General features: G+C 41.7%; 1 protein-coding gene across 3 annotated transcripts in view; it reads left to right on the top strand.

Annotated features, from left to right (window-relative positions):
* PCSK6 (proprotein convertase subtilisin/kexin type 6) overlaps positions 1–12663 on the top strand; it is an 87852-nt gene that overhangs the window by 26859 nt on the left and 48330 nt on the right. For all 3 annotated transcript variants that reach the window (XR_010068690.1, XR_010068689.1, XM_063314397.1), the window contains exons 3-5: positions 5817–5927; positions 9608–9751; positions 11220–11296. Coding sequence is in view for 1 of the 3 variants with exons in the window: in XM_063314397.1 (XP_063170467.1) it covers positions 5817–5927; positions 9608–9751; positions 11220–11296 (332 nt within the window). In the remaining 2 variants the exon portion in view is untranslated. The remainder of the gene's footprint in view (positions 1–5816; positions 5928–9607; positions 9752–11219; positions 11297–12663) is intronic.

Below are 12663 nucleotides of genomic sequence, written 5' to 3' on the forward strand. Positions count from 1 at the left end.
CTCTTCAAAGTTATTGATGAAAGACACTAGGTTGAGTTCAACATCAACCATTTTCACAAGTGATGCAACTGCACCAATAAAACTTGCATCCAAAGCTTTAATGGAGAGAAGAGGAGGAGGAAGATCCACTCCTGTTACAATGTTGGGCTTCTGTGGGATTATTGAAAATCTAGACTTCTGTTTTTCAGTCAGATGAAGATAAAGGGAAAACAAGAGTTGAGGCACAGTCTAAGTATTTCCTTGTCAGCTAGCCAAGGATAGAAATCACCAGGTTATAATTGTTTTTCTGGGAGCGGAGGGAGCATTTGAAGATGCCAATTTTAGGAGCTTGGTACTCAGCCCACAGCCTCTAATGGATGACACTATTCCCTAACCCATAAAACCAACTCACTTAGAATTTAATGACACACATTGTTTACTGTGCAGCTTGAAGCTACAGTATATGGGAGAATTTTAAAAAGTTCAAAAGCAAGGGCAGGGAGCCATTTCACAGAGAGATGGCATGCATGGAGGAGAGACCTAATCTCCATTCCCACCCTAAATAATTCCTACCCATAACATTGCAGCATGGAATAGAGTTCTTCAGAATTTGAGATTGGAAGACAAAATTTTTCAATGCTAGTGGATGGTAGCACCTGTCGGTAACTCTTTAAAGCAGCTGTGTCTTTTTCCTGTGTGAGCTTTTCTTCATAGCTCTGCAGGCCACATTTTTCTAACCAAGGGCAAATCGAGATTTATGGACCCTTTTTTGGGGTGGGGGGGATGCCTTTGAGTTGGTGTTGACTCCTGGCAACCGCCTGGACAAGTCCTTACAGTTTTCCTGGCAAGATTTCAGAAGTGGTTCACCATTGCCTCCTTCCAGTGCTGAAAGAGAGTGACTGGCCCAAGGTCACCCAGCTGGCTTCATGCTCCCGTTTTCTATCCTGGTACCTTAACCACTACACCAAACTGGCTCTGTTTCTGGGCTATATCCTTTCCCTAAAGAACCTTTCACAGAAAAGCCTGTGCTTGCAGAAAAGTGTAGTTCTAATACTGCACGCTGAAATAAACTCAGAATCTATACACAAAACCTACTTTGTTGGTGGTATCCCTAATGCAAGTAGACAGTGTGGCTTCACTGGCATTGCATTAAGGAGACCTTAGACCGATCTCTGATAAAAGCCCTTCTCCTTCTTGCAGCTGACCCCAATCTATAGAAGTTCTCTATCAGCTTTTTATTCAGTGTACTTCAATATGTCTTCAATTCTGTAATTTCATCTTATTCAGCAGCAAAAACAAAGGCAACTGTTGAATGGCCTATCAATTGGAAGAAAAACATTTGGTGGTTAACTTTTCAGAGCACTCTTAGATTTCAGACCAATGCAAGGTAGATTCTTAGTGTGAAAATGAATAATTTCTGCAATGGAAAAGCAGCTGTTTAAATTATTGTACAGTAATGCACACCACTAGTATTTACCTAACCATGCTGTCCAAAATTAACATGGCAGCATTCAGGACTTGGCTTTGTTGTGACTTCATAATCTAGGAGTACATTTTTAGTTTATTTTAGGAAGATGGATTACTATTTGACTGTTCCATTTAATGTGTTTGTGTGAATATGCAAATGAAGGTGGTGAAACCTTCACTTACACTGACAAGTAATGCCACCTGGAATTCAAATGGCAGAGAAAAATACTGTGGGGTTCTTGAGCATTCTTATAAATAAGGGTTTTGGGAGGGGAGAATAAAAAGGTAAGTAAACTTTATGTCATCTCAATAAGCTGATGCTTTTAGAGCTGAGATTTCTTTTTAATTTATCCATGTTTTTATAGAAATTTGCATTCCAAAGTGCCTTTTTGCTTATGTTTAGCAGATTGTCCTGTTCAGTTTATCTGGACGTCTTTGATGGATGTGCAGTGTGCACTTCCCAGCTGATCAAAAGCAGATTGAAGATGGTGCATAACCAGCTTTTCTTCCATCAACCTTGCCCCACTAAGAACAGGAACAAGAGACCCCAGGTGCTGGAGAAACTTCTCCCATCCCCAGTCCAGGCAAAAGAGAAAGAAAATGAATTCCTTAAAGCTCTGGACCACATCCTTTCTGTCTCATGCTTTATGCATTTATCTGAATGTATGCAAAAGATATCTAAGCAGTTCCTAGGAGGAAGAGCTGCAAAGCTGCCAAGCCACCTTTCCCTTGCAATGTCTTCTGCATTGGCTGAAGTTCAGAAGAGAGGAGAAGGGTGAAGTAAGAGGTCCTGCAAATGGGGAAACACACTGCTTGCAAGCTCATCATGCTGTAGCAGTTTAAAGAAAAACTGAATTTAAAATACAAATACTCAATAGCTGAATTAGAAATAAATCCATTCGGCCCTGAAACATGACAACTCCAGGAGTTGCTGTCCCTAGGAGAGTGCCAATTTGGGAAAGGCTAGGCTGGAGTGTTACTTTAGTTAATATTCCAAAGCAAATTGCCTAGGTAATTTTTATTCTCTTTTCGTGAGTCGTACATCTCTTGGCCTCTGTCATTGCATTTAGACAGGATTAAAAATAGTCTTGCAATCAGCATCCAATTAACCACACGAGGGTTTGTGCACTTTTCGGGGGACATGATTGATTCTTGAAGGAAATAAATACACTGAGATGTTGCTGATAAAAAGGCCGTAAGAAATGGAAAGCACCTTTTCTCCACAGACTGTGTGCGTAGTATGTACCCAAAGGTGGTGTCTCTGTGGTTGGAGTAGGCAACCTGCAGCTCTCCAGATGTTGATGGATTGTGACTCCCATTATTTCTCACTGGTGGCTATGACTCATGGAAATTGGAGTTCGCCGACATCATTCAAGTCAAAACTTTATTGTGGTTATTGACCAGAAATCCAGTATAATAAGTAAAACCTAATACATAACAAAACATTCAGTAATTTTCTTATGCCAGCAACATTACCGTCGCAGTTAGTCATCTGACCCACGATGGTGACATTCTCGTGGCTTATCTGTGTTGCTAAGTAGCAATGTTGTGCTACTGAGTAAGCAACTTCCAGATTTCTGCCTGCTCTAAGATAGCTTATATAAAATTGTTCAGCATGACTGGGAAGATTTTTTTAAAATGGCTGAAATAAGTTATTTATTATTCCAATTATATAGCAGTTCATCTCATAGATATGACTCTGAGTGGCTATATAATAGCCATTTTGGCTGGAGTAAGCTGTTGTCTTAAATCAGAAAAAAAGGCACAATCTAAAAATCATGCTCTAGGGATTCAGTTATACCTGATCCACATGGGCACTGCCTCAGTGATCCTGGAAGTTTTTGGATCTGCCCTCCAGCGTGGCTGAAGGAAGTCCATTGAAGCCAGCCTGGAATTATTATTGGTGTGTATGAATTTGCCACAGTCTGAATGATCACACACTGCTGATGTTCCCTCTTTGAGTTTTAATTCTGTGTCATGGTGGCCTGTTATGTATGCAATGATTAGCCCAATCACAGATGTTCATCAGGGTAATGAAAATTAAAGCAAGTGGCAAATGCTAAAAGTTAAATACAATCCAGGGAAAGAAATGGTTGCAAGTCGAGGACTACCTGTGCAGAGAACCCTTCTTCGCCAGGAAAGAACACTGATAGACCATGATGGTGGTTCTTCTGGACTCCCATAAAGGCTTATCCAATAAGCTGATTTACGCATATCGCTAAGAGCAACTATGTTGCTCTATGGCTGTGTCTTTAGCAGGTTGTGTTTTGTCTTTACCTAGCTTTGAACAAACTCATTTTGTCTCTCCACTTCTGGCCAGCTTGGTAGAAGCTGTCATTCATCCGGACCAGTTCTCCTCAACCTGGGTGGCTTCCAGGAACTCCAAACGTTCTCAGGGCTAGTCACGGTGGCTGGGGAACTCTGGAAGTTGCTGCCCCCATCTCAGGAAGGATCGTCTAGATGAAAGGATGATGACTAAAAAAAACCTGCCCTATGTTTTTTAGGCCCCTCATTGTAAACCTCATTACATGAAAGCAGGACTGTTTGGGAAAAACAGTCAGAGTGAGGGGTTTTAATATCTTTAAGGTTCTGAGGCTAAAGATGTTTGACAACCCTCTAGAACAATTACTCAGGAATCAGCTGAGCACACATTAAACATCTGGTGATGTTCCGCAGCAGTTGCTAAACATGCCGCGTTTGAAAAGGTCACCGTTGTCATTTTTCCCCCTATGAATTCCTATTTATTACTATCAAAATGTGAGACTAAGCTATATATAAGACTCTCATTTTCTGAGATTCCATTATAGATTCCCTGCGTTCCCTTAGGGATTCTGCTTACCTTGGAGCTTAATCTCAGGTTTTACGGTTGTTTTCTCTGAAGCTGGAGAGGAAAAGGGGGGGAAACACACCAATTTCCTTTCTCCACTTGTGTGGTGAAGATCACATCATTTCCTCATTTTATTATAATCCTAGTATGTTTATAATGGATAAACAATATTTAGCCTACCATTTTCAATGTGCAGGAGATTTATAATTTGATTTATCTTGTTAGTGTGTGAACAGGACTCTCCAGCTGCAGAACAGCTGCTGTAGCAAAGCTGCACAGCAAGAGCTAGAAGTGTTATTTTGACTTTGATCAAAAGGGACTGAAATTATTTTAATGGGGAAAATAATTTTGTTTATTTTGTTTGCTTTGTGGCATTTATTTGACGTGTCATTATCATTTGGTGTCAGGCAGACTAATAACTAAAAACAGTGTTTCTTTGTTCTGAAATGTGTTGAGTGTTAGAAAATGAGACCTATATAAGAGAAAGAGAGCCAGGTGTAGTGGTTAAGGCACCAGGCTAGAAACCAGGAGACTGTGAATTCTAGTCCTGCCTAAAGCACAAAACCAGTTGGGTGACCTTGGGCCAGTCACACACACTCAGCCCTAGGAAGGATGCAAGGGCAAACCACTTCTGAAAATGTTGCCAAGAAAACTGCAGGGACTAGTCCAGGCAGTTGCCAGGAGTCAAGACTGACTCTAAGGCAGAAAGAAGGGAGGTAGAAAAAAGGTAGAAGAAGAAAAATTGCTTAGAAAAATGATAGAACTATTCACAGCTTCAAAACTGCTTTTCATGAGATAAACAATCTCACTATCTCAAGGCATTATTTGGAGGGGAAATTAGGCACTGGGTCTGTGCAACACATTGGATTTGAAGGAAAAACAGGTGCTTGAAAGTACAAACAGGCCCTCCCATAGGACCTGTTGGTAGTTCCTTATAACTGCGGCATCTTTTCCCAGCTTCAGCGTGATCCTGAGAAAAGATGTGTTTGGTTTAAGGAGTTAAGGAGGGCCTGCTTGTGCTTCCAAAACCCAAGTGTCCTGGTGCATTCTGTAGCACAGTTTCCCCTTTGAATCGGAAATGCTACATGGTCCTGTTAAGCACCTTGGTTGGTACCCCCGACCTATTACCTAGGAGCGACTCCCATTGAGTACTTCTAAGTAGAAAAACAGAGGTGTGAACTGCAGAAAGGGAATGGGATTTCTCATGTAGGGAAGAGGGTTATGAGGACAAGAAACTTATGGTGGCCCCTTGTTTCCAGGATCCTTATCTCAAGAATCCCACCAAGTATTTTTCTCTCTCTCTCTCTTAAGAATGAGCTACTGCTGATGACTTGGGGGATTGCTTTTACTGATTAATGAGATTCACTTCGATCTTTGAAGGCTGTGGCCTCTGTTTGTTTCATTATTTTAACTGAGAGCCATTCAGGAGGCATCTGGTGAGCCGAAAGCCAAAACTGAGATGTCAAATACCCTGTTCTGAGGAAGCAGCTCTTTAAAAGAGAAAGCAAATGGGACAAATGCGGCTATTTTGATCATTTTCTAGGTAAAGTGGATGCAGCAGCAAGAAGTTAAACGAAGAGTCAAAAGACGAGTTCGACGCAACCACCGTTTCGTTTCGTTCAATGACCCGTTCTGGACTGAAATGTGGTACATGGTAATTATACACTTGTGTGTGTGAATGGCAGCCATTGCCATAAGGAAGTTTAAGGTCCCCTAATCTTGGGAGGATGTCACAAGGAAGTCCTTTTATTCTTTTAACTAAATTTAATTTTCTCTGTTTTGTTTTGCTTTATTTTGTTCTCCTTCACTTGCTTCTTATACGTATAAATTTCAATTAGCAAGTCTTTATGGTGGTTTTATTGCTCTTACTGTTTTTGAACTGCTTTAATGGGTTGCTTTAGTGTTGCAGCTACTTCGCTGGTCAGTGACAACAAAATAACAATAACAATAATGGTGTGTGTGCTTATGTGAATGCAGATGTGCAATAAAATTAATTGCATTTAATTAATTGATTGATTAAAATAAATTAAATTAAATTAAAGCCAAAAAATCTGGATAGTGGACTTTGCAATACCTGGAGACAGCAGAATAAAAGAGAGAGAACTGGAAAAAAAATCACAACATACAAAGAGCTGCAAATAGAAGTAGAACAACTGTGGCAAAAGAAAGCAAAGATAGTCCCAATAGTAATAAGCACCTTGGGACTCCCAAAACATCTGGAGCACCACTTGAACACCATCAGCATTGACAAAATCACCATCAGTCAATTGCAAGTGGCAGTTTTCCTTGGAACAGCTTATGTCCTGCAACAATACCTTTAACACCATCCAACTATATCATCTGCCTATCCCAGGTCCTTGGGAAGGACTCAGTAGGTGGATAGAAATGCCAAATCCAGTCTAAAAACCATCTGGCTGACCATGTAACCAACAATAATAATAATTATAATGGTGTGGGTGCTGAAGTAAATGCATATGTGCAATAAAATTAATTGCTGGGGAAGAGAGGCTTAAATCCCTCTTTTGTATGATAAGCTGCAAGTTTTCCCACAGTGATTTCACCTTACAGGTGAATCATAATATCTTTGTGGGATGCTAGAAGAATCCTGCCACAAATGTCCTCTTAAGAAGCAAGTTCTGCAGTTTATTTATTAATAATTTTCATATCATAAAAGACAGATAAAAATAAAGGAAATAAAAACAAAAAAGTGCAAGAAAAGAAAAAGAAAACTAAAGTTAAGAAATATATAAATGACTTCCCACCTTCTTTTCAACAGATAATTACAATCTTATTGTCCCTCTTCCCTCTTAAATATTTTACAAATTCCCCTCACCCCCTCCTTTAGTCCACATCTTTCTTAATTTTGAAATCCATAAATCATTAATTCATTTTTTCTACTTTCAGCAAAATGTCCATATAAGTTTTCCAGTCTCTCAGAAAAGTTTCTGTTGTTTGTTCTCTGACCAAACAGATCAGTTTCACCATTTCTGCAAATTCTGACATTTTCACAATCCATTCCTCCACTGCAGGGATTTCATTATTCTTCCATGGTTGTGCACCCAATAATCTTGCTGCAGTTACCATGTAGAAATCAAAATCAAATCTATTACAGTCATAGACCAGCATAAGGAGGGTGGGGTACAGTCAATCAAATAACATAGAAGATACATCAGAGTCTAAAAAAAAGTTAGAAGATAGAGTATAAAATATATGTATTGAAACAGAAAGTAAATATTAAAAACAAGAGTCTAAAGAATCTAAAATGAGGAACTTTAGGTGGGTGTAGGGGAGCATAAAGGTTAGTACGTGGAAGACTATATCTACCAAATTACGGAGCACTCTGGTATGGCGAACTAGCTGCTCAAAAAGTCTAGTCTATGGCACAGGTCATCATCTGACAAATTATAAGCCCTGCTGCGCAGAGCCTGGCAACACTGTATGTTGCAGCAGGGTTGGTATCTGAAAGCAGCAGGGAGGTGTAGAATTGTCCTGTGCACCCTGAATATTTATGCAGTAATGGCGAGATGAGGCTAGCACGAATGTCTCTGTAATACAGGCCCTGGAGAAGCACACGTTCTGCTGCTGCTGTGTGACCAGAGTCACAGGGGCATTGTCTCTCTGGCTAAGGAATCTTCCTGTACCGGCCTTCAGGGACAACTGAGGGGACAGCGTGATATCACACCAGAGTAAAGGCCCTCTGGTGTTAGGTACTTCGAGTTTAGTTAAGTATGCCATAGAGGTGGCAGGGTCCCTGTTGGGTTCACTGGCAATAAAGGTTGGGATCTTGGCTAGATCCAGTTGGCACTCTGTTTAATGAGTGCTGTTGCCTGATCATATCCCATGCTGAGTAGAAGTCCTGGAGAGAAGCCCAAGGATGAGATTTTAGTTGCCACCACCTGTTTCCATGTGGATTGAAATCATCCCTCATAGTTGATGGGGCAAGGCCAAGGGGAAAAAGGATAGTCTGAGGCAGTAGTTGAGTATGGTCACCCACACCCTGGTCTCCACTTTCATGAGGCCTGTTTCCAGTCTCAGGGTGTCATTAGAGACACATTTTGGTACTTGAAGGGCTGATCTTAGAAATTTGGATTGTACAAGTTCTAATGGTGCAAAATTGGAGAAGGGGCCCAGCCAGGCACCATAAAGAAATTGTGCTATTGGCTTGGCTTCGAATAATTTGAGTGCTGCAGTATATAATGGCCACCTCTTGTCTTAAGTACCATATGCAATATCAATGTACCATGAGTCTTTTCTAATTTGTTGTCCATAAGTCCCAATAAAAAGAGAGGGTTTCATTCTCTTTGGTTTCAACCCACCCTTAAACAACAAGAGAACTTGGAAAGAAGCTCTGAAAATTATGCAACCCACAGGCAGACTGCTACAAGAGCAGACATTCATTCAGGTTTTTGAGTCCCAAGGTGTGCAGGACTTTGCTGGTGAAAACCACCTTGGAAATGGCCAGCGTGTTCCTGAAATTCTTTAAATAACAGGAAAATATGTTCTCAGTGATTTGCTTGGGTAGTAGCTGAAGCTGAACTGCTGTAGTTTTGAACAGATTGCAACTCTTGAACAGTCCTCAGGGGAAGTTTCACACCTAATGCATTACAGTAGTTGGTCCTGCCAGTTACCAGAAGAGGAAGATAGCTATGGCCAAGTTGTTGCTGTCCAGTTCAGGTTGCAGCTACTGCATCAGCTTAAATCCACAACAAGGATTTGGGTCTGAAGTGAGAAAGCTAGATCGTGGAAATCGAGCACACTGTGGCTCATTCAGCTACCAATGCAATGTTTCTCAAACTTGGCTACATTAAGCTGTGTGGACTTCAGCTCCAAGAATTCCCCAGCCAGGGTGCCAGTGTCTGAACCCAGCCAATATGTGAAGTAATGCATTTATTCTTTAATAACCAAAAGAATGGGTATTTAATATTTACAAAGCTGGTGTTCATGTAACACACCAAAGGATCAGTTAGGAAGTACTGCTGAACTTTTGCTACCTCCATTCCATATATGGAAGCCAACCAGGCTGTTGAAGGTTATTTCCCCATTCCCAGTGGGATACAGTTTTTTTGTCACAGCTGAGTGCAACAATCTAATTTAGGGTGGGTGCAGCACCCACAGATCTCTCCAAGGAATGGGAAGGGCAGAAGGCTTGAGAGGAACAACTGAGTGGGCATAACTGCTTCTATTGCCTGGGGTGGTGGCTTCCTCTCCCTAATGCAGGACAGGTCCTAGCATTTGCAAACTCAGAGTAGCTGCTGGAAGCATGTCTTGTTGACTTGGGTGTGACAGGTACAAAAAGGAAAGCGATGGCTCACTCATTGCTGTCTTTGTTCTCAGCACTGTGAAGACAACAACAGCGAATGCAGGTCCGAAATGAACATTCTGGGAGCCTGGCAGAGGGGATACACTGGCAAGGGTGTTGTGGTAACTATCCTTGATGATGGCATAGAGAAGAATCATCCTGATCTTGTACAAAACTATGTAAGTAAAGGTGGGGACTCTTTGGCACATGTCTTCTGGCTATAGTCTACTTGTAGGTAAAGGTAAAGGTTTCCCTTGACGTAAAGTCCAGTCGAATCCGACTCTAGGGGGCGGTGCTCATCTCCGTTTCTAAGCCTTGGAGCCGGCGTTGTCCATAGGACACTTCCGGGTCATGTGGCCAGCATGACGACTCGGAACGCCGTTACCTTCCCGCCGAAGCGGTACCTATTGATCTACTCACATTTGCATGTTTTCGAACTGCTAGGTGAGCAGGAGGTGGGATTAACAACGGGAGCTCACCCCGCCGCGTGGTTTCGAACCGCCGACCTTCCGATCGACAGCTCAGCGGTTTAACCCGCAGCACCACCGCGTCCCCTACAGTCTACTTGTACAACATGAGAAAAAGAAGCAGGAAAGTCTGAACGATCTGCTATGACTTCAGCTGCCTTTGCACTCTCTCAGCAGAAAAATAGAGGCAGTTATTCCAGTAGTCAGAAGGAGAAATGGAGTGGGGTCTCACCATGGACCCTGCAAAGTGTCCATATGTTCCTTCTGTTACCCAGCCAGCAACTTGTTCCATCAGGGTGTCTGTGCCTGTTCCCATCTCAGAGGAGTGGGAAAAGAGTTGCTTTAAGAGGTGTCTGAGTTTGGAGTTATGCCCCCTTTTCCTTCTCCATCTTTTTTTCTTGGATGTTGTGTACAGGGATGCAGTCTTTGGATTCAAAGCAGGCAAAACTGCTTTGGATCTGACGTGGGTCCCTTCTCTGTACTCTCCTGTTCGAGTTAAGGAGATGGCAACAGGACAGCAGCGCAGGATGCAACCTTTTGTTACCTGTGTAATACCTCTTCAAACAAGTATTTTCCTGAGCTCGTAAAGCTGCATGTCTGGGAGGACACCAGTCTCTTAAGTTGCTGCTGACAAGCATAGAGAAGGTGTCCACACCAGCCACAAAGTGCCTTAGCCTGCTTCTGATCCCAACACTTAAACACCTCTTGTGTTTTATTTATATATTTAATTAATTAATTTATACAGCCACCCATCTCAGACCAGTGACTCTGGGCAGGGTGTTGTTCTTTTCACTTGGATATCTGAGAGCAGTGATCCTGAGAGCCTCTTTCTGCTAAAGAAATTGGTTTTCGTTTTACAAAATGCTTTGAACAAGTAACTAAGCAAGCCAAAGCTTGCTTGCTTGCTTGAGAATGAGTCCTGTTGAATGCAGTGAAATTTACTTTTAAGTAATCCAGTGTAGGCTTGCACTGTAAACCAGCAATGAATTGCTCAGAGCCACACTATGGTCTGAACAGGCCTCGACGCAGAGATGGGAATCCCATATAAATCTTTTGAGATTTTTGGAAGAAGAGAAAGGATATACATGGAATGACGCATTTTTGAATCCTGAGTTTCTGCAAGTCTTGCTTCTGATTATTTGTTTTTTAGTTGTTCTTTATGTTAATTTTTTCCCCTTAGGACCCTCAAGCAAGCTATGATGTCAATGGAAATGATGAAGACCCAACTCCACGCTATGATCCAAGCAATGAAAATAAGTGGGTTCAGTTTTTTTCCTTTCCCCTACTACTCCTCATTAAGAATGGAATTGTGCTGCATTTTACTTTTTACCCCTGTTTTTGCAGTTAGCTAGTGAATCATTTGCCCTATCACCCTGAAAAACAGCTGGCTACTATGTCCCTGCTATACTTTCTGCAGAAATAACCTGTCCTCAAAAGCCTCATTCAAAGGAGAGTTTTATGCTCAAAAGGAAAATTCCAAATTCGACTAAGGGACGGGTGGGTGGGTGGGTGGGTGGGAGAAGGCAAAGCAAATAATTTTACATCTGTTTTGCATGTCGCAGCCATGTGGCCCAGTGCTGATTGTCAAGCTGAAAGTTTCAGCTAATTTGGGATTTTTACAAGGACCTGGGGGGAAAAATGGAGAGGAGGGAAATCATCCAGTTTCAGGTTGCCTCTACTTTTCTAGCAAGGCTCATTAGCTTTTAACAGCTGTGCATTGAGCAAGAGATTTCTTTGTTCTTCTCTCGCTGATTACAGCTTTTGTGTGTTGAAGAGTTGCATTAACGTTCTGGTACTCTGTTACCAGAAAAAATGTGGTGGCCCTATCCTTATGTTTGGACCTACAGTTATGGGAACCAGTTTAGATATGATCTAGCATTGAATCATGATGGTTATGCTGTCTAGGGGCATGATGCTTTACAAAGAAGAAGGAACACAGTTTAGCCCTTAAGGGGCTTGCAGTCTGAAAGTAAACCCAAGAAAAAAAGACAGTGGATGGAATAGAAATAAAGGGGCATACAGGTAGTCCTCATTTAGCGACCATTCGCAGTTACGACAGTGATGAAAAAGTAACTTTCCGACCAGTCCTTGCATTTATGACCTTCTCAGGTCTGTAAAGCAAAGGAAAGCTGAAGTAAGATCAAAAGCACAGTTGCGGTTTCACTCAGCAACCACTTTGCTTAATGACTGAGCAGATGGTCCCAATTGTGGTTGCTAAATGAGGACTACCTGTAATACACTGTATCACAAATAAGGCACATTTTAGCCTTTGTGTATTATTACAAACTCAGCCTACATGGTTAGGTTAGGGTTCAGTGTGTTGTGCAGACGCAGAAAATTGGGATAATTGTGTATACTATAGTTAGATTAATCCTGGGTAAGCATGCCAAGCAAATGTAGCCAACATCATTCAGGTTACACATGTTTATATGAACTTTCATGGGCTTTAGGATTTCTCGAATTCAGAAATGCTAAGTTTGGGAGAGGGATTTACATCAAGAGGTGGCATCTCCTGGGTATCCTGGGTGGGAATTTCAAAGCATAAACCCAAAGGCAAAGGAGGGGTTGGATGAAGGAAGGTCTTAGGGAAAGGTGCATCAGGATAGATGAGTACGTGAAGACAG

This window comes from Candoia aspera, chromosome 13 (genome assembly GCF_035149785.1).
Source record: "Candoia aspera isolate rCanAsp1 chromosome 13, rCanAsp1.hap2, whole genome shotgun sequence".
In the NCBI taxonomy this organism is placed as follows: domain Eukaryota; kingdom Metazoa; phylum Chordata; class Lepidosauria; order Squamata; family Boidae; genus Candoia; species Candoia aspera.